The 27,463-nt window shown below is 45.4% G+C and overlaps 1 protein-coding gene across 3 annotated transcripts in view; it reads right to left on the bottom strand.

The window, feature by feature from the left end:
• TENM4 (teneurin transmembrane protein 4) overlaps positions 1–27,463 on the bottom strand; it is a 367,138-nt gene that overhangs the window by 199,120 nt on the left and 140,555 nt on the right. For 2 of the 3 annotated variants that reach the window (XM_066622507.1, XM_066622505.1), the window contains 3 exons: positions 24,343–24,595; positions 13,358–13,456; positions 11,395–11,630 (listed from right to left, as the gene is read on the bottom strand). In XM_066622507.1, the coding sequence (XP_066478604.1) occupies positions 11,395–11,630; positions 13,358–13,456; positions 24,343–24,595 (588 nt within the window). The remainder of the gene's footprint in view (positions 1–11,394; positions 11,631–13,357; positions 13,457–24,342; positions 24,596–27,463) is intronic. The other variant, XM_066622506.1, reaches the window with a different exon arrangement.

The following is a 27,463-nucleotide window of genomic DNA, read 5'->3' on the forward strand; positions in this document are numbered from 1 at the left end:
CTTGACTACAGTGGGCCCGCCGTAACTGTAGGGGATTGGTTCCAGGACTCCCCAAGGATACCAGGATCTCAGATGCTCAAGTTCCATGGCGGAGTCATAGAATTTCTCACTCTAGACTTTTGTCCACCTCTGTGCTTATGTTCACAGCTTATGCCTAATGACATCACAGGCAGTTGGTCTTGGCAGCCTTTCAGCACAGTCCTAACATGCGCTGGAGCAGGCAGGACAGTGGGCATGCGCTGTATCCGGCGCAAGTTTGGGGCCAGAATTGGCACAACCCGAGGCAAGGGGAAAACTCTCCCCTTACCCCGTGTCATGCAATACTGGCCTCAATGGGCGTACTTGGATCTGTGCCACCTCAGGAGGTGGCGCAAATTCAAGTAGACTGGAGCAGCCACAGGTTGCTCCACACCACTCCGAAATGGAGTCAGGATTCAGTATAACCACCAGATCCCTGAAACACCCTCCACCTGCCCTCCCCCTGCCCCGAAACACCTCCCTTCTGCCTCCTCCCCACCCTCCCCAGACCCCTGCATTGGCTGAACTCAGCCGACACAACTCACCTGACTGCCAGGGCCCGTGTCAGCCCAACTGAGGGCTTGGATTGCGCCCTTTGAGACTTACAAATGAGAGGGGAGTGTGGCTCAGCAACATGGCTAAGCAAAGCAAAGCAAGAGTCTTTTAAAAGCCACCTTGGCAGACCAATGCTCAAATAGCAAGGCTGGTCACCTATCCCACAGAGATGGTATGAAAAGGGAAGGTGCCCTCACTGATTCACTCTGAGGTTCATTTTGACTGTGTTATACTTTCCACCAAGCAGAGGTGAGTATGCAAAAAGCACCATATGTACACAAGGATGTGCAATTTCCTGGCTCTTGGAGAGGTACCATAGAACTACCCCAAAACAGACTTGCCTTTCTTATATGCTTTACATATGTGCTTCTCTACATGCTAGGAGCACCACACACAGTGTCAGACACAAGGCCCATATTCAAATGGATGAAGAGGTAGCAACTACCTGCAGCAGAAGGCCAGGAACAAGCAAGGAAAAAGGGAAACAAGATAGCCTAGTTCAGCGGTTTTCAAACTTACTGGAGCTGTGAACAACCTCAGCCTCTGCTAACATGGTTCAAACATTCGGACACAACCGGAAGCTATGTTCGTGAAACCAGAAGTGACCCAAAAGTCACTTCCAGAGGCATTCTGCGGCCCACAGAAGCCGCCATGGGCGTGTTGCGGGAGTAGCTTTCAGAGGTGGTTGTAACCCTGGCAGCTTGGGAGTTCTCCTGGATCCACAGCTGCACCTGGAGTCCCAGGTAGCGGCGGTGGCCAGGGGAGCCTTTGCTCAGCTTCGGCTGATTCACCAGCTGCAACCGTACCTGAGCTGTGCGGGTCTGGCTACAGTAACCCATGCCCTAGTGACATCTAGATTAGATTATTGCAATGCGCTCTACATGGGGCTGCCTTTGAAGACGGTCCGGAAATTAAAACTAGTACAGGATGCAGCTGCTCATGTGGTTGCTGGGGCACGTCGGTTTGACTCCGTTGGGCCGTTGCTTCGGCGGCTACACTGGCTGCCGGTTCTGTTCCAGGTCCAATTCAAGGTGCTAGTTTTGACTTTTAAAGCCCTTTACGGCTCGGGTCCGGGATATTTGAGGGACCGCCTCCTTCCTTACAATCCTGCCCATACCCTTAGATCATCCGGGGGGGGGGCTCTTTTGACTGTGCCACCACCAAGAGAGGTGAGAGGGGCGGCGGCCAGGAAGAGGGCCATCTCGGTGGTGGCCCCCGAACTTTGGAATACCCTTACCTTAGAATTGAGAACTGCTCCCTCGTTGCTAATATTTTGGCGTGGACTGAAGACCTTTTTATTTCAAAAAGCTTTTAACTGTTGACAGGCTGGCTGTCTTTCTCCTTTTATATTAGAATCCATGGGGTTTGTTTTATTGGGGCAAAAAGGCGGGATATAAATCAATAAAATAATAATAAATAATAACCTGGAAGTGGCCTCCAGTTGTATCCATTGGGCTCCAGTTTCAGAGCCAGACAGAGGTAAGGGCGGGTGAGTGATCCGCACTCACAACCCAACTGGACTGCAATCGACATGGGTCGCGACCCACAGTTTTAGACATGTTGGCCTAGTAGATTTGCATCCACAGCAGTGCTGCCTAAACTAACAAACTGCAACCCATCTTGGAGTTATATAGGAGGCAGTGGCATGGAATGGGATCTCTGGTGGTCACCTATTTTCAAGTATCAAGAGGATTCTGGTTGGTTGTGTTAGTGGGAACTGTCTGCGGTCCCTCCCTGAACCAGCAGCCACAGGAATGCAGCAAACAGGAAATGGTGCCTGACCTACACTGCTCCTGGTCCAAACCCCATGGCATTTGATGCGCAGATAAAATCAGTGTAAACATGGATCAGTAGGGTGCCCACAGCATAATTTGCTCTATTCCTTTGGGGCAATACAGGAAGGAAATTGTAATAAAATAAATGTCAGAAAGTTTGTTCTACCTTTGGGCACTCCTGATTGTTCATTTGCTGAGCCTTAAAAAGAAAAAATGTTTATTGTTGCTTGCTTTTGGTTCCTTGAACTAGAAGATCATTTTTAACATTTATAAATAATTATGTTCTGTTTCCAACAGTTCATCAAGGACTGTCTATCTATCTTACTCCACCACGTTTAAATGTCAGGCTAGAGGTCTTGGTTAGGTTTGGAGCAGAAAGACCAATTCATTACAACATTTGTCCAGGTTTGCTTTCCTGGGGGGGGGAGGCTGAATCAATCTTGAGAAGCCCAGCGCTGTGCAAGATCTTCTATCTTTAGCACTGTTACTCTTAGAACTGCAGTTAAATCATCTCAGCTTCCACAGTCCCTAGGCTACAAAACTAACCATGGCGGCCATCCAAACCTATAATGGAAACTCAAAATACACCGAAAAAAGAAGGGGGGGGAAACCCCAAGGAAACCTCCCACTCTCCTGCAACAAAATTGAACAGGTTTCCAAGAGCAGTATTGGTTTGGACACTGAACACAAAGATGTTCTTTCAGTGATATTTAGCTCCCACGCCGGCTTGAAGCAGGCACTGAAAGAACAAGAGGAAAGGATGAGAGAGAGAGAGAGAGAGAGAGAGAGAGAGAGAGAGAGAGAGAGAGAGAGAGAGAGAGAGAGAGCAGAACTGCAAACTGTCTTCCCACAGCATGACAATTTTTTGTTTTGTTTTGTTTTTCGGTCCTTTGCTTGTTTTTCTCCAAGGTGGCTTCTCATCAGCTTGCAGGTCTGAAGATAAAGTGTGGCTTTTAGCCACTCAAAGGCTGCTGAGGCAGAATGCTCTTAACTTGGCAGAGCTATACGGATTTTATAAAGTTACTAGGGGGAAAGCTTTTTTTTTTTTAAAAAGGCTGAATTGTGGCAAGCCTTTGGGCTCACAAGGAGGTCAGACCAAGGGGGATTCCTTCAGCTGCAACGAGTCTGCTTCATTCAATGCTACACAGCCTACTCGCAGCCAACGAGTTTCCAAGAAGCTTTATTCTTCCCCAACAGCTGACTCAAGTATGTGGTTCCTTAATGAGAGGAAGGGCATTAATTAGGCTAGAAAGCAATCAGAAAGGCCTCCAGGGTTTCCCACCATCCGCTCTGTAAGAGGGAAAATACCTGAGAGAGCTGGGACCCCAGACACTTTTCAACAGCCACTGTGAGCACGCCTTGTTTGGATGGCCCATCTGTCTATTTATCCACATGGAACTCGTTCATGGATCAGGTTCCCAGAGATACTTCACAAGGATGCATTGTAGCAATTGGATGGTGGCAGGGGGGAGGGAATTGACAGAAATATCCTAAAGCACCAGGTTAGAGAGTCGGAGCTGAGTTTAAATAACATCTGCGTATAGTTGAGGCTCAAGTCAGATCACCTTCAAGGGTGGGAAATAAGAATCTACAGTAGGAAACAGAGATTGAGGTCACCATCAATTTTGTGTGTGTGTGTGTGTGTGTGTGTGTGTGTGTGTGAGTGAGTGAGTGAGTGAGTGAGAGTGAGAGCGAGAGAGAGAGAGAGAGAGAGAGAGAGAGAGAGAGAGAGAGAGAGAGAGAGAGAGAATGATTATCTGGGATGAAACAAGCTTTTCTTAACACCAGACACTGCCTGTTCTTAATATGAATATATACCACTTTTGTTTTAGATGCTTGGCCAAAGCAAAGGAGAAAAAACATTCTGCAAAATGGTAAACGTGAACAGACCTTGCTGTTTAAGGGCCCGATCCAATGTGGACCGCGCTGGTCCAGCGCACCAGACCGTCGCAAACGTGTCACAAACGTGCCGTAAGACACGTGCCTATGACAGTCTACGTTGGTCCAGCACTAGAACAGGCTCAGTGCAAGCCTGTGCTGACCCAGCGCCAAGTGAAGGATGGTGGACTGCTGCCCAGAGCCCTGGGCGAGCATCGGGCAGCAGAGAGGTAGGTCTGGGCTGGGGGAGGCGTTCTGAGGTGGGAGGAGGGGGTAGCGGGGAAGGAAGTGGGGTGGGAAGGCCAAAGATGGTGATATTCTGATCCTCACCTAGTCTGGGTGACCCAACATGGGTCTCCTCAAATTGAGTGGGCGCAGATCCGAGGAGACCCATCAGGGCTGCCTGGGACTTACACAGGGTAAGGAAGCATAAGTTCCCTTACCCTGAGTAGCCCCGGTGCTGCTTTCCAGCCCAGTTGGATGCAGTAGTAGCCATTTTGACATAGCTGCAGCTCTAGGTACTAGGAAGCATAGGATTGGGCTATAAATCTGTTTGATTAGGGGCCCAATCCGATTCAACTTTCCAGTGCCGAAGCAGCCACAATGCAGTTCCAAGGCAAAAGAACAAATACTCTCTCACCCTGATGAGGCTTCCATGACTCACTGCAAGATGCAGCACACACCCCAATGGCACGGCTGCATCAACGCTAGGAAGTTGGGTAGGATTGGGCCCTTTGATTTGAAAGTAGGTTAGAAAAGAATGCAATGCGGACATTCACCATAACATTTTAAAATCGGAAGCATATCTGGTTTTGATCCCCCAAATTTGCAACAACATTTAGCAACCATGACATGAGTTCCACTGGTGGTGATTGAGGCAAAATGCCCATAAAGCATGCTCCCATAGTGCACTGAGCAGCATGCTGTCCAAGTGTTTATGGGGGCACTGGAACCTTCTTGCACATGTCAGGGGATCATGGGTCAAACCACTGCAGCAGGTAAGCAAGAGGGGAGTTGTTGGTGAACACACACAGAGAGGTTGTTTGGTGAACTGCAGATGTGTTCTGTTTTAGGAAATGCTATGTTCAGTACTTCATTTGCCACCATGGCAAGTGTCCTGCAATGGTCTTTTAGTGGGGTGAAAGGACAGGAAACACGATGGAGAATTTTATAAGTTCAGTTGTGAATTAACTGACTCTTGTAAAATTCCAATAATTACATGGCACATTTCACGTAATTAATGTAGTTATCAGTTGATGGGTTACGCTAACAGAGCAGGAAAGGATTTGCCTGAACTGGATATTCTTGAGATAACAAAATTAATAATACCTTAGTCAAATCTTACAGCAAGATCACTAATTTGAGCTACTTTAGTGAGTTATCTAAGAACATTTATAGATACTTTATGCAATAAACCCAAGCTCTTCGTAATAGAAACACAGCCAACATGAGATGCACTTTGTCACCCTTACTCAAAATTAATACTGAAACTCAATTAAAGTTAGTGGTATAAAACTGGAGACAAAATATTATCCAGCCAAGCTATATACTACGTGTCCACAAATGCATAAAGTCCAGGAAATAGGATCCAGTCTTTTTTTTAACAAGTCAGAAAACTTTTTCTTCAAAAATGTATTTCTCCTGAAATCCCAACTAAACAGAAATGAAAATTGTGGCAGAAGGGGCTTCTTTTTTCTGGTTAGGTGATGGAATTTTTTATCTTCAACTTGACAGGATGTTGAAAATAATTACAAATGAAAAGGTTATTCATAATTTTTAAATGAGTTAATTAGTAAACCCAGTCAGAGTTGCTCATTACATTAATTAATAATTGATTATGCTTGAAATTAAACACAATTTTTCATTAAATCTAAATTAAATATCTGCATTTTTCCCCCACCTGCTGATTAGATCAGTGCGCCTGATAGTGGCTCTCCTCATTAAATATGTTTATGCTGAACTGAACCAATTAATTTGGTTTTGAATAACTAATAGTTATTTCAGAAATTGGTAATTATAAATCATGATTACTACCAGTTCCACATGACCAGGATTCATTTTGGCATCTTGCCAGTCCCATGTAACATTTGGAAGACACCTTAGAGCAATTAGATGTAGCATGGGGAAAAAAGACCAAATATTCGATGTGTGAACTTACATGCCAGTGAACAGCTTGTCCACTCTTTCAGTGCTGACCTGATACTTTTACATTTTCTGACCTGTCTAACCTTTTTATGCATCAGTGGAGCAATAGGACATCAAGGGTCTTGCTGTGATCATAACATTCTCATTAATATTAATATTTACTAATGTATGTATTTAACCCATTTTTTAAAGTGAAAGAAAAAGTTCCCCAAATGCGAAAAAATAAGGAACAATAAGGAATTTAGAAACAAGAATACAATAAGGAATTTCGCAAAAACGCATTAAAAACTTAACAGCCCAATCCTATTGACTATTGCTGGTGCCATTCCAACTGTTATGAAAGGAGCTCTAGAAGCACACGTGGAATGCCCCTGGAGAGGACTTGGAGGCTCCGCACACAATGACAGGTCAATGGAAGCCCAACAACAGAGGTGCGTTCACAATGTGGGCAGAACAGGGAGGGGATGGGGCGTGCTGTAGGTGGGAGGGGGTGGCACCTGTCACAGGCAACACACTCCAGATGCTATCCCCTCAAGCTGACACAACCCCTTGGTCTCCTTGGACCTAAAGAGCTGGCGCAGGTCCAAGGAGACACACTGCCATTCAATGAGCTTATGGAGGGATAAGAGAAAACATCTTCCCTTTCTCCACACAAGCCACCCCCATTCTCCACCAACACCACAGAATGCAGAGCAGCACATTTTGGTGCAGCTACTTGCTATGGCGGGGGAAACCATAGGCTTGGGCTGTAAAAGAAACATTAAAAAAACAAAAAAAAAAACACCAGATTCACATAGCTAAAACAAAAGCAGGACAAAAGCAACTCAGTATAAAACTTTCTGCATGTTTAACCAAGCAACTAAACTGCCTCGGTGAATAAGCAAGTCTTGATACCACGTATCTACAAGTGAGAGTATCAGACAAATATCCTTGGGAAGAGTTTTCCACAGATGGCCATTATAGGAAGGGGAAGGGGAACTGGATACAGGGTTGGCATTTTTAATTGGCGCTGTCTAATACAGCGTTTCTCCACCAGTGGTGCAGGTACCACCAGAGGTACTTGTGATGGTGTCTGGTGGTACTCACAAAACTCTTGGACCCCTGCCACCTGGCCATGAGACCAGGAATGTGATGCAACAAATAGCAGTAGAGGGTTGGCAGACAGAGCTCCAAGGCAAGCTTTCCCATGCTCAAGAAAGCTCTCCTATCCACACTGAGTTCTATGTGTTTGCCGTGTCGCATCTGGCCTCCCAACCAAAAAGTAACTGGCAATGATGTCATCGCCAGTTACTTCCAGTGATACTTCGAATTAGTGGACCATGTGAGACAGCAGAGGACAAACCCTGAGAAACACTGATTTTAACAGCCAAGGCCAGTACCTGCTCTCCATAATGAGAACTTGGGCCCATGCAAAGACGGAAAGGCTAGGCCCATCTCATGCTGTCTCTGCTGTGAGAAGGTATCTCTCTGCCCGGCTGATTATCGCCAGCTGTGAACTTCGGCAACAGCCTGGGAGTGCCCCTCATTGGAGGATGACTGACACATCTTGGCCAATTAGCATCTCGCAACCCCAATATAACTTTCCTATTCAAACCCAGCATTCGCTTGACCCTCGACCTTCTCCATACCCCTGCGCCATTCCACAAAATCCATGTCTGTTTATTTGTGCACTTTATGTCTGTTTGCGCACTGAGATTTAAAAAGTTTCCTGCAATTGACTTGAGCTTGGTGTACCCCTTTCCTCCAATTTTTAAAAGAACTGCACAGGCTATGGGTTGGCCTGAGACACTGATCAAATACTGTTGGTCTCCTCTGAACAGCTTGGATACATTTCCAAGATTTTTTTTTCCTGCAAACTTGAGGACTAGAAACCTTATTTTCTTAAAAAGCTCAGAGAACGGCAACCACAATGTCAGAGATCATACAGTTGGGTAGTAGAATGCAGAAAACACATGCAAAAACTCTCTCTAAATTTGATGGCTGATAAAGTTCTGCATGAACTAAGAACAGGCTTCCCCTGACCCACAGAGATAAAGCCCAGCATTACTTGGCGCATAAGGATAATACAAGACAAATGGGGCACCAGGAATTGAACATAGTTGGAAAATGATGAAAAGGGATGGTGCATTCATCAATATGCTCCCAATTTAATGTTAGCTGATTAATCATTTCTGATCCAATTACAGCACACTCTAAAAAGTGACCAGAAGCATGAGTCAAAACACGATAGGGGGAGACGGAAAGGGGGGTGTGTGGAAGAGAAAAATTAGTCATGAAAGAAACATCGGCAAACGGGAATGGCTAAAAAGATAACCTAAGATAGTAACAAATTGCAAGCATATGCGACACGAGCAGAAATCCCTAATTTCAACTCATATGTGCGAGCTGCAGCAAGTTATAACATGAACACCTTATAGATCGATAGCCTGGAGGAAGTGACTGCAAAATCAAAGGAGACAGCTTGATTGTACTGCATGAGAACAGGCTCCTTTGGCTGTGCAAAGAGACCTAGGAGCACAATTATCGCAAGATCGCTGTATCCCCTACGCACCAGCACACCCAGACCCATAAAGTGTCTAAAAATTTTAAAAAAATGGAAACAACAACAAAGATAAAATGGAGATTGACATAACTAGTTCATCAACAAAGGGAAGGATTAATCAGGAGTAAGAACTCATCTTAGTTGTTGCAGCACCATCACACCATTTCAATCTTTCCATGTGATAAATGGAAAGCCTTAACAATCATTTAAGGCATCATTTTCCTCTGTGTTTCCCAGGCATTGCACAGCGACCCCAAAATGCAAGAAAAAATATACCTGATCCAGTGTGACAGCGCAAGATTGGGGCCAGAAGTGGCCCCCTTACCCCCGGGTAAGCAACCACGACCCCAATGGATCTCCTTGAACTTGCGCCACCTCAAGAGGTGGCACAAGCCTGAAAAGAACAGAGCAGCTTCAAGTCGCTCCATGCTGCTTGAGGAACAGGATTGGGATCCGGCATGCCAGCCGGATCCCAGCCCTGCCTCCCACTTCCTTCCCTACCCCCGGAACCAACTTGTGCTCCCCCCATCCTGGAACGCCTCCCTCCTGCCTGCTCCCCAGACCCATGCATCAGCTGACCTTAGCCAGCGCAACCCTTCCTTCCCAAGTCAACGTGGAGGCTGGATGCAACCTCCGTGGACTGGCGCATGTCCCTGCACTGGCCCAGCCAACTCCCAAGGAGGCACAAATGTGCTTTATGTGACCCTCCTGGCACTTTTAGGATTGTGTCCTGAGAGAATCTACCATTCTACCCTACACTCAAAATGTGAACTTTTCCCCTTTCATAACTTGGTAAATGCACAGACACTCTCCTATTTGGCTCTCTTGGAGCAGTTCTGCCCACTGCAATTAGTTGTTTTCGTATAAACGAAATAGGCAAATGTGGGCAAATTTAAGGCATGTTCCAAAACTGAACTATGGCTACTCTGGGGACAAGAACTTTGAAGAGGAAGGATTCTCAGCCCTGTAACAGTAGATGTGTCCCTGCATCTCCAGTACAGTGTTTATTTGAATGTGGATCCTCCCTGACATCATGATCCGTCACTTCTCCCTCCCTCACCTCTTCCCACTTTCAATATGAAGACTGATGGCAAGGGTTAGAATGACCCTCTGTTTAAATATAAGTAGCTGGGCAGCTCTTATAAGGGGGGCGGTGTCGGTGGCAGCAGCACTACCCAGATCCTTTCCCCCTTCCCAGCCTTGATCTGCCTTCTTGGGTTCACACAGGCTTGGGCTGGCTATATATCTGGTGTGAGTCTGAGTAGACCAATTCAAACGGTAAGGGAACAAATGTTTCAGAGGAGACCTTAGGGGCCTGAACTCCCCAAGAGGATACAGGGGGCTCCCATTGGTACAGCTGCATCACCATACAGAGAGTTATGTAGGATTGGGCTGCCTGTCTCCAAGTGATACATCTCCATGTTTGTGATCAACTGCTTCTTTCTGGCCCTGCTGACCATACCAAATAATGAATGGAGTTTTCAATTACATGTCATCAATGCCTACCTATCGGGAGTCAACTGTTGCTTTTGGGAGCTGGAGGTTTTTTCCCTATAAGCTGTAAATCTGTGGCTGAAAGGAAGAACAGCTTAACTCTCCTGGCACTTAAAATTAAACATGCAGCATGTTGGCCTTCTTTAGACCCAAGACCAAACCAAGCTGCAGAGAGCTTTCAGATGTTCCAGGAAAATTAAGTCTCCTGCAAGCTGCAAATGCAAAGGTTCAATTTCCTCTTTAAGTGAGTTGGGGGAAACCAGAGGAAGAAGTGTGCAAGGCTCACGCCCATCACAACAAACCGTGGAAAGGTGCCATTCCATGAAATATCCTTCAAAATCTCGGTGCCCACTCCACCAAGAAGGAGAGGGTACTGAATAGGAGTGTCCACTTGATTTCACTTCTGTACTGCCTAAACAAAGAGGAACCCAGTTTGTGCCTGAAGGACTGGGCTGGGATTGGCCACTTCCTTGCCACACAGTAGAGGAATGTGTGCTAAACAAAACCCTGGGCAAACCCTGGGCAAACCCTGGTCCACCTGTAATATAGGTTTCTTGCAAACTATGATTAATAAAACCTGTGAATTATGGGTAAGATGGGAGTCTTGGTTATGGTTAGTTCTAGACTAGTGCACATGTTAACACCACTCCATGGCTGAGGCAAACAAGGGGAGGGATAGTAGGGAAAATTGACTGGAGAGGAGTAGAAAAGCACACATATTTATGAGGTTGGTTCTTGGTTTGAAAACCATGGCTTGTAAGAAGCTGGCATTAGGTCTGCACTAGAACACATTATTAGACATATTTTAGAGAGAAGACCCTGTTACTACAGTTGTCAACTGCAAGCTTTCTTATCAGCTTGACCGAGATCTGTGGATCTTAATTTTATAAGCTGTTCAGAGAGCTGTTCACTTATAGCTGCTACCATTTTTACAGACACCAGTAAGGGCCAGGAAGAAGTAAAGGTCAAAAGGAAGGAAGTGCTTACCAATAAAATATGCCAGCAGTATCACCAGTGTGACTGAGATGATAATGGCACTCAGGGCTGCACATTTCCAGGTACAGTATTTATAGGGTTTCTTCAAGTTAAAGGCTGGCCTAGAAAATGTACTTCTGGGAAGGGGCCGAGGTGGAGGCGAGTACACAGTGCTGGATGTCAAGGGGTATCCTGGCGACGTCGTACAAAAGAGGGGAGATGTACCTCCTGGTTTGAACAAAAAGTGCCTGTAGAAAGAGACAGAGTGAAAGAGTTACTGATTCACAAGGAACGGAGGTTTTAGACAGGGCAATTGTTGGCTTTAAAAAACAGCACCATGCACGGAAGAGAAAAAAAACTTTAAAAATAATGAAACACAAACATTACAAATAATAACTAAAAAAACCAAGACTGCCCAATAACACGGAAGCTGCTGATCCATATCTCTACAAGAAAGCTAATGCTAGAAGCTAAATGAGATACTTCAAGCAGAAATTATATCAGTTGTATGCACAGGAGGCCCCCAAGCACTATTACACCACAAAGAATCAAGAAGGGTGACATTTACAGCAGCTCTTTGCTTTCATTGGTCTTTTGGCATCCACATGAGACCGTGCACACATAAATTTCATCCACAAAGAGAACGGCACAATCAACAACCAACATGGGTGGCAGAGGTTAGAAATTCCCTTTCCAACATGGAAGCAACTATGGCCAGCCATCTCCCATCTAGGAACTAGGGCCTTCAGAAAACAGCTCTGAATTAGAATTGGTCTGATTTGCAATTTTGGCTTGGTGTGTTACCAAGCCAAAATGCGAATCCACTTCCAAGCAATGTAGTCCCCAACCTGCTTAACAGGAAGTTCATGGGATGCATCTGGTGGTTCGCCCACTGTCTGGCATTGATGCTCCAGGCACCACAACCAAGCAGGAGCCAGCTAACACACACCGTCACCTCTTGCTTCCTATTTTTCAGCAAGAAAAGGAGGTGAGGGGAGTATATTTGGCTGCTGCTCAGCTGGGGCACACTGAAGTGCCATTGCTGAACAGCAGTCAAGAGAGTCCCTTCACATGCTCAACAGCAGGAGGGCTTGCTTGTTTTGGGTATCATGGCAACTTAGCAAATTCTTTGGTTTCAAGGTTGGCTGGGACTTGGTTGGTTGGTTGGGACTTGCTTGGTTGGTTTCAAGAAGGCTGGGACTTATCATGAGAAGTGTTTGAAAATGGTGTTATTTATTTTACTCAGAAGTAAGCCCACAGTAGGCTATAATCCTACCTTACTCACTGGAAACAAACACCTCAACTTACATGTCTGCCCAATGAGGTGGCAAGGCTGCCAAGTCAACAAAAATGTGAAAAATGTGATTTGCTCATTGGACTGATTTTTTTTTTTTTTAAAGAAGTGGTATCTTCTACTGAGAGGGACTGCATGATTTGCATTAGAGTCCCAACCAACCCTGAAAGATAAGACCCCTCTCAGTTGCAATAATGGGCACTCGGCCAATTGAAAATAAACAAGGCAAAAGGGCTCTGGAAGAGAGTGGTCATGATTGTCCAAAAGGCATGAAGTCATTTGGCTTTCAATGTTCAGACAATAAACCTGGAAAACATCAGATTAGAACATTTAACCATCTCCAATGACTCACAAAGCAAACACAGTAGCATATCTGAAAGGCTTGTTAACTGGTACACCTGCCTCTGTGTTAGTGAAATGATTTTCAAGGTGTCGCAAGGGAGCCAATGAGATGCTATGGATCAGCATATTAACGAGGCTGCCATTAATATGTACAGGACCATTTGAGTGCCATACTCTTGAGAACCTCATTACTGTCATCATGTCTTTCTCAAGGGGGAGAGGCTTGGGTTATGCAAAGCAGAAAGTGGCAAAAAAAATATGACAGATTATTTGTTATGCAAGGATCAGAGAATGACTGCAGAATCAGAAGAGGAAAGACAACATTAAGTGTCAACATACCCATCACTGTAAGCAGCGTCATGTCGGGAGGAGGTGAGAATATCCATCTCAATGAGGTTGTCCTGTAATGTCTCTAGGAATGTCTGCTTTGCTATGTTTCTACGTACATATGGAAACATGAATGAAGCCAAGTGAGACATGCATCTATGAAGTGTGACCTTATCAACCCACAATGGTTATAGTGCGGCTGTGCATGGAATTAGAATGATGGACTGCTTATTCATATGTATAGCATGTACATATACATATACAGCATTTGCGATGTCCACTTCCATATATACATACATCTACTCTACATATACAAGCACACAAATATATACCGTACGTAGGTGCGTTACAGCGAATATCTAAAATATGGTGAATATTGACAGTCACATCTCAAAGTAGACAGGAATTTTGTAAATATATATTTTGTGACAATGTACATTTCCCACTTTGCTGGGCACAGGTCAATGACCCTGGAACTAGCAAGCCATTCCAGGGTATCTCAACTTTTGGACCAGTGGCTTTGCAGAGGGGGTACAAACCACTCCAGGTGACACGCTTGGGGAGGGTGTGACATCACTAATGGCCAAAATTGTACAGTATTGGTATTTTCAAATAATACCATCATGTTATATATCATCCGATGTGGAATTCCATGCAGAATGTAATGAAACAGACCATAGTTACAGGGTTATACTGTCAAAAACATAGCCAAATAACCAGAAAAGGAAAACACAACTGCCTTATGGAACCAATAGCGGATTTTCTTAACTCAAAACTAACCAATGTGAATGATTGTTTCAAGAGCCAATGAGATGTCACTATGACTCAGCAGGGAACCAATAAAGTATTGGCATGAGTTCACTCTCATATCCACGTATCAGAGCTAATACTAGAACTCTTATTCAGTTGTGTGAGTATCAACAAGTTGGCCACCACTTCTTTTGTTGATTACTGATTTGTTCAGTGACCCTGTTATATATTTAAATAAATAAATAAAGTTAATGGGGGTGAAACCAACCCTAGTGATGCCGCTGCATTTAGGCTGTGCGTATGATATTGGAATTTATTCTGCCTGGTTCGTTACGGGAGGAGGTCCATCACGAGGGTGATAGAATGAACTCTCGCAACGAATGACACAAACCCCCTGTGATGCCACCGTTTTGGACAATCACAGAATGAGCCTGGGATTGTCAAAAATCACAAGTAAATGCTGACATCCTTTTGATTTTGGACATTCACTGCAACGTATCTACCTGCACATGCATACTTATCTGTATTCATATATATACAAAGTTAAGTAATTGATGTCAGTGTCCACATTTCATAGTTTTGCTGTCAGCTGTCCAGAACCATCACACATGAATCCATCTGAACTACTGGGCATCTTAATTTAGCTCAGCAAGCATTCCCAGTAATGAGTCTGGCTCAGTAGGTGCTCCCACAAGAAGATGCAATATGCCACTCAGTCAATAATCTTCCTAAGAGCTACATCCTCACAGATCCTCATATAAGAATTCAATCAGACAGAAGCTCTCTCTCTCTTCCCCCCCTCTTTTGGGGAGTTATGTTCCATGATTCACTTTCAAACTGAATTGCTAACCACCACAGTCAACCCCCCCCCCCCCCGGTATTCTTACCTTACATTATTGGAACACATTGTTCAAGAAGCATTCACAAGACAATTACGTATGCAGCTCAGTATACATTAGTACGAGCTCATTTTATCCAAGACAGGAGCCAGACAACATAATTAGGCCCTGCATACATCCCTTGGACAACCAAGTTTGAACTCACGTCAACCTCTGGTTTGCTTACAAAATATCAAGGGTTGAATCAGAAAGTGAAACAAATTGGAAACGAGTCAACCATGACCATGGATAGCAGGGTCAGGAGCTCTCCAATCACCCTTCTTTCATTCAATAAGTGATCCTGTAAACATGGCTATCATATCTAAGGCAGAGATGTGGCTGGAATGGAAAGTTTCTGAAGAGCACCAGTTTTCAAATTCCCCAACTTTAGGATACAGACTTCCAGTCTTCAGAGAACCACCAACTGAGGCTGAAGTGTGGCTGCACTTGTGGATTCAACTTTACCAAAACATGTAAAGATGACCAAATGCCGTGTCTCCATGCTGTGCTTGCCAGGCCCATTAATCTATCTGCAATGGATCTTTCCCTAAGCGCAATCCTATATTGTGCTGGAACAGGCAGGCCAAGAGGCTTGCGCCACCAAAGTGGCTCAGTTGGAGGTAATGGGAAACTCTTCCCCTTAGCCCCAGGTAAGCCACTGCAGCTCCTATGGGTCTCCTGAGGTGGCACAAGTCCAAGGAGAGTAGAGCAGCTTGAAGCTTGGGAACAGGGTTTGGGATCCAGCAAAACAGACAAAAGAACCTTCCTGCTCCCTGCACACCCACCCCCAGGACCCTCTCTGCCCAGCCTCCCCTGCCCTGGAACGCCTTCCTCCCAACTCCTCCCTGCCCACCCTGGAGCCTTGCGTCAGCTGAGCTTAGCCGACGCAAGGCTCCACAGCAGAGTCGGTGTGCTGGCTGGATGCAGTCTCCGCGGGCCAGCTTGTGTCCTTGCGCTGGCCTAGCCGACTCACAAGGAGGTGCAAACGTGCTTTACGGCGTGTTTGTGACCCTCCTGGACTGGCGCAAGGAACTTGCGCGAGCCCAAGGGCGATTCAGGATTGCACCCTATGATGTACGATATAAAGGTTTGACACTTTTAATGCTCACCCTTTGCCATGAGAAGATTGTGCTTTTTTTCCTACAAAATGCTTCCATTGCTTTATGTTATTAACCAAAACCTGAAGTTGTCCCCTGTCACAAACAACTAAACATTAAAGCCTGAATTCAAGCCAAATGACCATCTGAGTTCTGTGGCACTTTTATTATGTTAAGCTTACAGGCTGGGCCTTTCACTGGTGCTCTGTTCATGTCCAGGTTGGACTATTACAATATGCTCTGCGCGCGGTTGTTTGGTAACGGTGGCTGATTCAGAACGCTGCTGTCGAGATGCTATCTGAAATCTACTCTTTAGAGCAAGTCATACTGATACTATTTTACTAGCATTGGCTCATGGTTCATTTCCTAATCCCATTCAAGCAGTGGCGCAGCTAAGGGATGCCGGGGGGGTCAATTGCCCCAGTTGCCATGCCTGGGGGGTGTCAGAAGGCTACCTTTCTGAAGCCCAAGGAGGCTGTGCACCTGATTTTAATGAAAACTAGAAGTGCCTTTCTATGGCTGGGTGGGGGGGGGGGGGAGGGCGTTAAAAAAATTCGCCCTCAGGTGCCAGATGGCAAAGCTACATCACTGCATTCAAGTTTCTGGTTATCACCTCTAAAGCCCTTAATGGTTTGGGTACCAGTTATCCAAAGGGCCTGGTTCCAAAGGATTCTACCCACCCACTGAGCTGGTTGGAACAGGGTCATGCTCTGTCTTCCACCACCACCTGAAATAAGGTTATTGGGTGTTCAAGAAAGAGACCTTCTAGGCAGTGATTCTGAAACTCCCTTCCTTAGAAGGCCCACTTGCCTCTCCTCCATCATTTCAATTCTAGGAAGGGTTGAAAAAACTGCCTTGTTGCTTGTAATATTGTTTAATTGTTCCCCTGATGTTTTTGATGCAGGCTGCCTTTTATTTCTTAGTGTCACTGATGGGTGGTGGTACTTGGTGGTTGTTTATATGTGCTTTTTAGTTCTGGATTCTTTTTTATTATCTAATAGCTGGGGCCTAACTGCCCACCACCCAAAAAGGGCAACATGCACATTTTTATATGCTGTCTGGGATCTAGTCCGGTCCCCCACTTACCCGGGTCACCTGACATAACCGAGCTTCTGGCCAGTGGGTTTTTCCACAAGAGTGATAGCAGTGATACGGGGCTTCCCTGCCTCAACCGGCAAAGCCAAACCAAGAAGGCAAGAGGTGTGGGAACCCCACCCACTCTTCCTCAATTGCAGTCAGGTCAGTCCTGCTGCGATTCAGGGAGAAGCCCGGTTGGGAAACTGATGTCTGGGGCAAGGGGAGTACAGCCGCCACCAGCAGGCTCCAGAGAAGCAGAGAGAACAAGTGCTGACAGGATCGGGGGCCTGGGAGGCTGTCAGGCCGGGCTTATGCAGGAGCCAGGAGAAAGGGATGGAGCAATGGCGTGGAGATACTTTCACATAACCCCAGGCTAGCCGGTGATGAGGGCAGTCTGGAGAAGGCTGGCTAGCAGGTAAGACGCTGACCAGTCAATGAACCTGAACAAGGCTGTTGGCAGAGAGGAGGACCAGTGAATGATGGAACCCCCTACCCCTGCCTATCTCTGAGGCTAATGGATCCCCGGAGAGACTGGGAGACCGGAGGGAGCTTGGCCACAACCTACTCTGACGCCAGCAGTGACCTCTCGCGGCACCCCAATATCGGTTGCCCCGGGGGCAGCTGTCCCTTCCCTGGCAGTACCAACAGGTGTATATAATGAATTAATGAAATTAACTCCAGCAAGCAAGGGGATGAGCTCAGGTAGTCGTATCTATCAAAGGAAGTTTCAGTCTATGTCTAATTACAAGCACCTGAAAAAGTGATGCTTGGAATTCTATGAAGCTTACTTATAGTGAGTAAGACAGTTGGTCCATCTAGTTCAGTACTGTCTACTCTGACTGGCAGTGGCTCCCCAGACAGAGAAAGGAATTTGCAAGCCCCCGCCCTTCCAAAGGTGCCAAGGTCTGAAGCAAGGACCTTTTGCAGGCAAGCTCAAGAAGAAACTTCCTTTCTTCTGCTTTACATTTCGGTTTGGGGCGGGGGGGGGGGGAGAGTAATTGCTTAATTCAAGCTCCTCCACTCTTGTCTGCCAGTTGTTGGGGTTTTTGACAGCCCTATAATCTAGAGCCCAGCAATCCTAACAGGATTCACATTGACAGCTTTGAAGTCAAGTGGATCAACCTGCGTGAGTCAAGTCATGGGCCTTGGAACCCATTAAAAACCGAGCCGGGGAGTATTCCGTCATTTTCTTGCATTCCCCAAGAATGCAGGAGAAGTTGTATGTCATGATGAAGGCAATAAAGAACTACAGGGAGCCTTTGATGGATGAGCCGCCAAGTGGGGTAGCAGCAAGGATATAAATACGAATTTATCAGTAGTTAAAAACCCGTGTAAAATTGGTTTTTACAATGGCACTGTGCATTTTAGCAGGGAAGTGCCAATATAAAATGAGATAGGACACTGCGTTATATAATTTTTAATGCAAGTGTCAATAGAAGAATGAAATCAAGAAACGGATGAAGAAGGGAGTAGGGGAAGCCGCTCTACAAAACGCACAGAGGAACACTTCAAAGGAAAGGGGCTGCAGCTCCATGACAGAGAGCATGCTCGCACGAGAAAGTTACGGGTTCAATCCCCGCCAGCATCTCCAGGTAGGACTCAGAAAGACTCATCCCTGTCTGAAACTAGGGAGAGGTGCTGTGGCCAGTCAGTGCCAGCAACACTGGGCGCAACGAACCATGTTCATAAGAAGCGTTAGAGGCAGAGGTTTTGTTCTTGAAACTTTGGCCTGTTCGAAAATCTTTCCGGGGCCATATTTATCGTACTTATGTCTTCCAGAAAGCTTTTCTCTGAGGGCACAACTAGATGTGCTGGAGAAAACTGGGCTGCCACTGAAAAAGGCAACCCCATATTGGATTGCTTCTTCTCTCCCACTTAATGCGCAACAACGAAAACATACGTTGTGGTGTAAATGTCTCAACTTAGGGAGGAGAGGAGCGGAACACAATGGAAAGCTGCTGTTTCTAGAAACCAATCTGTTGGGAGTCATGACTAGACCTGTCCAAAGATCCTTTCTTCCTCCTTCTCCTCTTTCTAAAGAGACGGCCTTTGACTGTTTCTCAAACTGTGGGACAAGATCCACTAGGTGGGTCGTGAGCCAATTTCAGCCACTATTGAAAATACAGAGCTGAAATACAGCTGCTGGGGAGGGTGGCTCCCGGTGGGAGAGAGGCCTGGTGCTTTGCCCTGAATAGGATGGAAGATGCTGGAAGAGGGGGAGGGCTGAATGGTTGGAGAAGGATCCAAGCCTGCTTTCTGCTTTGACTTCCAAGCTGGAATGTTTGAATTTCAAGCTATGCAAAATAACATCATGGCTGATGGTGGATTAGGTTTGAAGCCTAAATTGATGGTGTCACTTCCGGACATGACATCACTTCCAAGTTAATGACATCACTTCCAGTGGGTCTCAACAGATTCTCATTCTAAAAAGTGGGCCCCAGTGCTAAAATGTTTGAGAACCACTGCCTTAAGAGAAAAGTGTTTTCTTAAGTGTTCTTCCACTGAAGACAAGAGAAAAAGTTTATGGAAGAAACCAAAATGAATGGAATATTTGCCCTGCCTCAAAATATGTTACACCTTACTCCAATTTTACATTGATTTCAGTGCTGAACTTACTATATTTCCTTCTCATCAACAGGAGGAAGGGATCTTTGATGAGGTTGTACCTCCTACTCCAATAATAGACAGGATCACGTAACTAAAATTAGACTCATACCCCTGTAAAAGGCAACACTTCCAAGTTCTGGACTGGCAAAGCTTGGTGGTTGAAGGTGACCTAATGCTGATTGATTGTCTCCTTGGAAGGCAGTACAATAGATCAAGTACCAGCAGAGATTAACTATTACATAACAGCTCAGCAAAATAGTATAGAACAGTTGGAGATCTCTGTTACTGACAACAACAATGGCAAGGCAAGAATAGGTTCATCCTTAAAGCTCAGAACAAGCGAGTGCAGGCAAAATGGGTCCAGTGTTCTCCCATCAAAGAAAAGAGATGAGTCAAGTGTTTCACCTTTCACAATGAGAAGAGGAAGGGTGGGTAGGAACCCCTCCATTCACTGCTGAGAAGGGACATATCACAATGTGGTCCTGTCTATCATTGGAGTTGAACATAGGCAAGGACCCTCTGCTCCAGTGATGGAGAAACCATAATTTCTCATCAGATTTCAAAGATTTCCTGATAAAAGAGTTGTATTTTAATATTTCAGGATGCTCTGGTACAACCCTCAAAGAAGCAATTCTTCAACAGAAAAACTTCAAAAGAAGATATATGCAAATCAAGTGAATTAGAATTTAGGACATGGGTTAATACCATTATCTCAGGCCTGAATCAATTTTTTTTTAAATCAGATCACAGAGTTAATTTATAGACTGTAAGACTATGCACTCCCCTGGGAGTAAGTCTCACTGAATTGAATGGGCCTTACTTCTAAGTAGAGATACATAGCCCTGCCTGGAAGAATCAACAATTTCTGTTGGGAATGCTTACCATATTCTTCTTGTAAACATTTAAGCTTCTCCTAAGACTAGACCTCCTGCATTCCATTTGACTCTCTTCTTCATTTTTTTTCTCTCAGCACACACACAAATCCTGCCTACTGAGGATAACATTTCATACATCTGATGAAGTGGACAGTAGTCAATGAAAGTTTATGCAACAACTAATCAGTTAGTCCTTCAGGTTTGCCTGCATGTGTGTCTACTTGGATAAGTCTCACTGAGTCCAGTAGGACTTATCCAGATAAGTGCACACAGGATTGCATTTTTTATTGTTTTTGCTGCTACAGACTAAACAAGGGTAGCAGGAAAAGAAAAGGTGGTGTGTTACATGAACAACTCCTTTTATGCCCCATGTGACAGGTTTTAACCTTTCCCTTGCTAGTGAATAAATAATAAAACACTAATAAAAATAGATTTATATTACAGCGAGGATTTCTGTTGCACTTGAAAATATCCAAAGCATTTCACCTTCACAAAAACCTTTGCAACAGTCCTAAAAGCCAGGGTCATATTGTTACTCCTTTGCTGCATACGTGGAAAGATTTGTGTAAAGATACCTCATGAGTAAGGTGCACAAATGTGATTTAAACCAGAAGGTTCTTGGTCTGAAGCTAATCCTACATTGCTTACTGTGTCCCCTTAGCCAGTTTGTTTTTGGGGTGCTTTGAACGAATCAGGGATAGAGTGTAAGAATCCCAGCAAACTTTTGTGTCTTTTTCTATTAAAGAGAAAAGAAATTCTGTAATACAGTCAAAGAGGGGAGGAGCCACAGGTCATTGAAAGGTATTCAGATAGAGCAGCCATTTTCCACCACTGTGCAATAGCACACTGGTGTGCCGCAAATGGCTCTCAGGTGTGCCGTGGGAATTTGGGAGAGGGTCATTTATTAGTAAGACTATTGGGGATGTGAGCCCCCATTAGCAGCACAGTGTGCCTTGTCAGTTGTCAGAAGACTGATGGTATGCCTTGACAATTTTAATGCCTTGCCAGTGTGCCATGAGATGAAAAAGGTTGAAAATCACTGAGATAGAGTATACTGGACAAGCAAGAAAGTCTGCAAAGGTGAGAAAAGAACAGAATCTGCTTATTCTTCGAGCATCTCTGACAACATGAGAACAATTTTAAGTGCCTGGCAAGCTAAAAACCCAGCTTTCAATGGCTGACACCACCTGGAAACAAAAATGAGAAACAATGGTGACAATGAGAGAATAATTTTGAGATACATGGCTCCAATTTCTAGAATGAGATTGGGGTGAAGAATCAGAAATAAGTTCTCTTCATCCCTTTTTCCTGTCTCAGAGGTTAGGGATGGTGCTGGATCTGGTTGTGACATGGGAAGGGGTGGAAGAGGGAAAGAAATGGAGTGAGAAGGAGACACTGGCCCCAGGGCTGGCCCACTCATGAGGCCAATCCAAATGGTTGCCTCAGGCAGCGGTTTGGTGAGAAGGTGCAAGGGGGGCAGCCTTTGATCTCCCCTCAAATCAGAGCTGCTGTGTTGTGCCCACAGACCGCATAAGTGTGCAGAGGCTTCTGGCAACATCCTGCTTGACAAGAGTTTTAAAAGTGATGGAGCTCTTCAGGAGCGATAAAGACTAACCTGCAATTATCCAAAGACAGAAGGAGGGAAGAGAGATGTGTCAGAGGGATGGGGGCCGGGAGTGTGCTAACGGAAAACAAAACTAATTGACTGATGTGGTGCTTTCAGGGTTCCAGACTTGCTGGAGCAACACTTTAGAAAGTGCAGAATGCAGCCAATGACATCTCTCCCATTACCTCTTAACGAGATCAAGTTCTCCTGCACTGCAGACTACAATTAGACTCACTGCGACTGGCACAGCCAGGAGGCTAAATCTTTTCAATATATTGACTGATTTCAGTTTCTTAAATAGGATATTGATTTATTCTGCTTTGGGGGAAAGGAACTACATAGAAGAGCACAGGCACACGTAAGCCCCTTTGGGATTTATGTTCCTCACTCTTGTTTTAAATGGGGAAAATAGCCGTACAAGCTGCTGTTAATGCAGGCGATATTTTCTAACAGCGGAAGACGACTGCAGGGCAATTTCCTCTTCTCTTCATCCAAGTAAAAAAAGGTATCGGGAATAAGCTACGAAGCTACTACAAAAAAAATAATAAAACCTAAACTAAGCCCCTATTGAAAGCCAGGAAGAGCCACAGTGGTAGAGCACATGAAACCCTAAGCATTCTAGGCAGCAGGTTTGGGAAGGACCTCAGTCCTGGAGACGCTGGAGAACCACTGCCAGTCTGAGAAGATGACACTAGGCTATAGCCTGATGGCATGTGGTGTGTTATTAGTGTGGAACTCCTTGCCATAGAAAGTAGTGATGGCATCTTGCCTAGATGCCTTTAAGAGGGGATTGGACAAATTTCTGGAGGAAAAGTTCATCACAGGTTACAAGTCATGGTAGGTATGTGCATGGTAGAGGTAGGCTGCCTCTGATTGCCAGATACCAGGGAAGGCACCAGGATACAGGTTGTGTCTGTTGTCTAGTGTGTTCCCTGAAGCATTTGGTGGGCCACTGTGAGCTACAGGAAGCTGGACTAGATGGGTCTTTGGCCTGATCCAGCGGGGCTCTTCTTATGATCTTAGCTCTACATGCTTTTAATTTCAGTTGTGACCATACTGGTACCATAGGAACCTACAGGAAAAGGGAATGTTTCTCCTTCCACAAGGACTATAGATTGGTTCATATAAGACGTGTGTGTAGGAAAGAGTGTGTAGGGCTGCATCCTTTACTTGCATACCTTGTATACGGGGCAGGAGGTCTGGTCTAGAGGGTTGAGCCTCCATTTGCCTGAAGATAATATCCGAAGGTCGCCAGTTCGAGGCCAACGGCACCGTGCGACCTTGAAGCAGCTGACAAGCTGAGCCGAGTTATTTCCATCTGCCCTGAGCGTGGGAGGATGGAGGCCAGGATGGAGGCCAGGTCAGAATGAAACATCTGATTGTTGTGGTTTCTTGAAAGATAGAACCTTTCAAATTGTAAAAATCCCTACGGGGATTTAAATTTGCCTGCCTATGTAAACCGCCTTGAATAAAGTCCGAGGAGAAATCTGAGGACCAAGAAAGGCGGTATAGAAATACCTGTAGTATTATTATTATTATTATTATTATTATTATTATTATTACCTGTAAAACCTGAACATAGGCTAGTTGTGCACTTTTCAGCATCGCTTATTTCCATGGGCTAATTAAGCATGCGCTTCAAACTTCCCCCTTGAAAATCAATGGGATTTCAATAGTGTGCTATGGCTGGATCATGCTCCCTGCTTTAAACAAACCCAAAAACCTATTTTGTTTGACACATGAATGGCACTGACCGACATGTAGCCTCACATACCAAATGAACTGACAGACTAGAACAAATCAAGACCTTCACTACCTTCACTACCAGCACGTTTTGTTTTCCAAGCACTGTGGACATGGGAATTTCTGCAGGCTGTGTGTGACCAAACTGTCCACGAGAATACACAGCCAAGGATAGTGGTGATGGCTTGTATGCAGAAGCAACAATTGTCTGTAAACCTGTTTTAGGGGTCGGTGCAGGACTTCTGGTAACTGAGTTCAGGTTACTGCTTTCTAGGCCAATTCCAAGGTCTTCCTCCATATTCTTAAGGACGAGACACTTGCTCAGGTAAAACACCTTTTACAACCTCAGCAAAATCACCCTTACCTTGTCTCGAGGGGAATGTTACTGTTAAGCAACCAGTTGTCCTGAGCGTGTGTGGACTCTTGCGTGCCAGCGGGCTGCTCTCCAGAAAGGGAGTGGTCTGTGGGAGCGGGGCTGGGATTGCTGCGTGGGGTGAAGTTCCCTCGATTTAGGGAGTTGATGGAGGCTGCGTGATGTTGGTTTGGTGTGTGAGCATGTGACAGTGGAGGGGGCGGAGTTCGGAGCCGTGAGTGATTCTGAAGGTTCGGAGGATGATCTGAGGAAAACAAAAACAAAAAGCAATCAATCTGCAAGTTTCAAGACTTAGGCGAGACAAGACTTTTTAAAGAACCGCCTCCTTCTTATAAAGGATATACACGTTTTATAAAGATATAAAGGTTTTGGGGTTCCACAGAACCCTAACGGACTAGAATGGAGAGTTAGTTTATTCTCATTTTTGCAACTTGCATTTTCAATTACGATGTTACAAAAAAAGAGAAAAAGCATTCGGTAAGAGAGAGATCATGGGATATAGCACAGAATAAACAATGGAAAGGGATCACTGGCACAGATCTGTAACCATTTCAGAAGAATTTAAAACTTGGCCTGAGATTTGAAGTACTTCAAGACCTGCCATTTTCTCTGAACACAAATGGCATTTGGTGGGGGGGGGGAGAGGCCTGGGAATAAGGCAGGCACCAACCACCTGCAAACCTTTAGTTGCTACTGGCCTGCAGAGTATAAAAGAAGCCCATGTCTACAGCCAGGGTAAGGGGAAGCCAGTCGGAGATGCCCACTTGCTGACTGGGCGAATCCTCCTGAGGGAGCAAGGGCGGGCACCAGCAGTGAGTTCTCTGGGCATCTCCTGAAAGGTGCCTTGCGCCAACTCTGGCCCTGCATAGTGGACTCCACTGTAGTTCGGTGTCGAGGTTCAGACGTGCAGTTGAACAGGCCACTTTAGGGCACTCCTTTCTCTCTCAGTTTCAATTATCAGTGCCTGGGTTCAATGCTGCACCATCCGACCTAGAACCCTCACTTCCAGCTTATTACATCATTGTATGTGTGTCACACAGTTCCGACAAGAGCCTCAGGGCAGCAATATATGAGAGGGGTGAAATATGTAGATTACTCACAGCATTCCCAGAGGTGGGGGCACAGCACAAAATTCTGCAGGCGCCTTAACATGCCATGTAAGCAGCCCCTTCCCCTCGCCTTCAGAGCCATTCCAGGCCGTGAGACCAAAGAGGAGGACACACAAGACGAGGGGAAGCAGCTGCTTACATGGCACATTGAGGTATCTGCAAAATTTAGAACTGTGCCCTTTCCTCTGGGAACACTACTGAATGTTGCAGAAGACATAAGCCCCGATTCAAATCAGTTCCTGCTTATAGCAGTTCATGGTCCTGTGAAATAAACCATGCACACTCGTACTCTTAAGTGTCGTTTGGGTGCGATACAAATTGTGAATGAGCTGCCGTAGTCATTGCCTACCTTACAACTAAAGGGTGATCAGGGGGGTTAACAAAAACCACGATAGTCTCTAGTGAGCAATCTCTCTCTCCAGCCTTTGGAATGCCACACCCACCTGTACTGTAGGGGAGGGGCAGCAAGACAGCTAAAAAGAGTGAGCCATTTGAAATTGGACACAGAAAGAAGCAAATTTATAATAATTTTGACCTAGAGCTGGAAAAAACCAAAGCATCCTTGGGGCAGGGACTTTTGTGGGAATCTGTTGCAGGATTAGTGGTTGTGCAGCCTGCAATAGGAGTCATATTTGCTTCTATTATGCTCTGGTTGTATACAGGTGTGCGCCACTTAACGGCAGGGATATGTTCTCTTATCCCTGTTGTTATGCGATTAGGTCATTAAGTGAACATTCAGCCCAATTCCTTGCCTTTGTTGTGTAAACAGACACTCCCTGTCAAACACCAGCTAGCTGCACAGGCTACTGGAGATAGATGTTCTCTTCTTTGCATTAAGAGCTTCTCTGCTGTGTGAAGAGACACTCTGTTGCAGGCTATGGGAGATGCAATTGCCTCATTAAGAGCATCTTTATTGTGCTTTGACCACCGTCATATATGCAGTCTGTCATTAAGTGAACGGTTGTTAAGCGGTGCATGCCTGCATTTGTAAATAAAAATATTATAAAGACTCCATGCATTCCCACTCTCCTGTATTAACAGTAGAGAGAGAGAGAGAAATTAACAGTGCAATTCTATGGTCTGCAGTGCTGGTAGAGCGAGTGCTTCCATTGGCTTTTGCAAATGTGCTGTAAAGTATGACTTGCGAGTGTGGGAGATCATGGCACTGGTGGGAAGGCCTGCACTGGCCTGCCAGCAGAGGGTTAGCATGCACCAGAGCAGGTAAGCTCCATGTGGGCTCGTGGAGGTGTGAGCGAGGGTGGAACTGGGTAAGGAAAGGGCGGGAAGTGGGGCCAATCAGGTCCAGGAGGAAAGCAGAGTTGACAGCAGTAGCTACCAACATGCCTTATCCCCTCTGCCAGGCCTGATCCACTTACACAAGGCTGCTTGGATTTGTGCCATTAGATTCTGCTTGGTACAGTTTCTGGTAGAGCCACTGCTGCTGGGGTTTACCCCGGAGCAAGAAGACACATGTTCCCTTACCTTGAGGAGACCTCCACCAGCCTCTGTTCCCATGCTGGATACAGCAGAGGCAGTTCTGGTGCTGCTGCATCACATCATGGGAAGTTAGGAGTGGGTGTAAATCTCATAGCACTGTCCCCAGACTTCTCTCTACTTGAAAAAATGGGGAGTGCACAGTGATATATATATATATTCATGGCTGTGCTTTCTGAAAGTTCCTTGCTTATCAGCTGACTTTTCTGATTAGTAAACATCAGATTCTGCTTCTAAAAACCTGTTACGTAAATTCCAATTTTACATCCTTGCATTGCAGGCACCTTTAGGGTGCTATTATGGATGATGTCCTTTGAATTAAAGTGGAAAAGGTGTCATTTTAGTTCTCTGTTTACATATCATCTCCAATTTCTCTCTAAATGAGAGGCAGCATATTTATCCCAAGTCTTGCCACAGTGACTTTTTTCCAAGGGGATTTATAATAGATGTTCAGTCCTGATGGTCATTTACCATTCCACACATCTCTCACCCCTCATCCTGAGCCCTAG

This window comes from Tiliqua scincoides, chromosome 3 (genome assembly GCF_035046505.1).
Source record: "Tiliqua scincoides isolate rTilSci1 chromosome 3, rTilSci1.hap2, whole genome shotgun sequence".
Taxonomy (NCBI): domain Eukaryota; kingdom Metazoa; phylum Chordata; class Lepidosauria; order Squamata; family Scincidae; genus Tiliqua; species Tiliqua scincoides.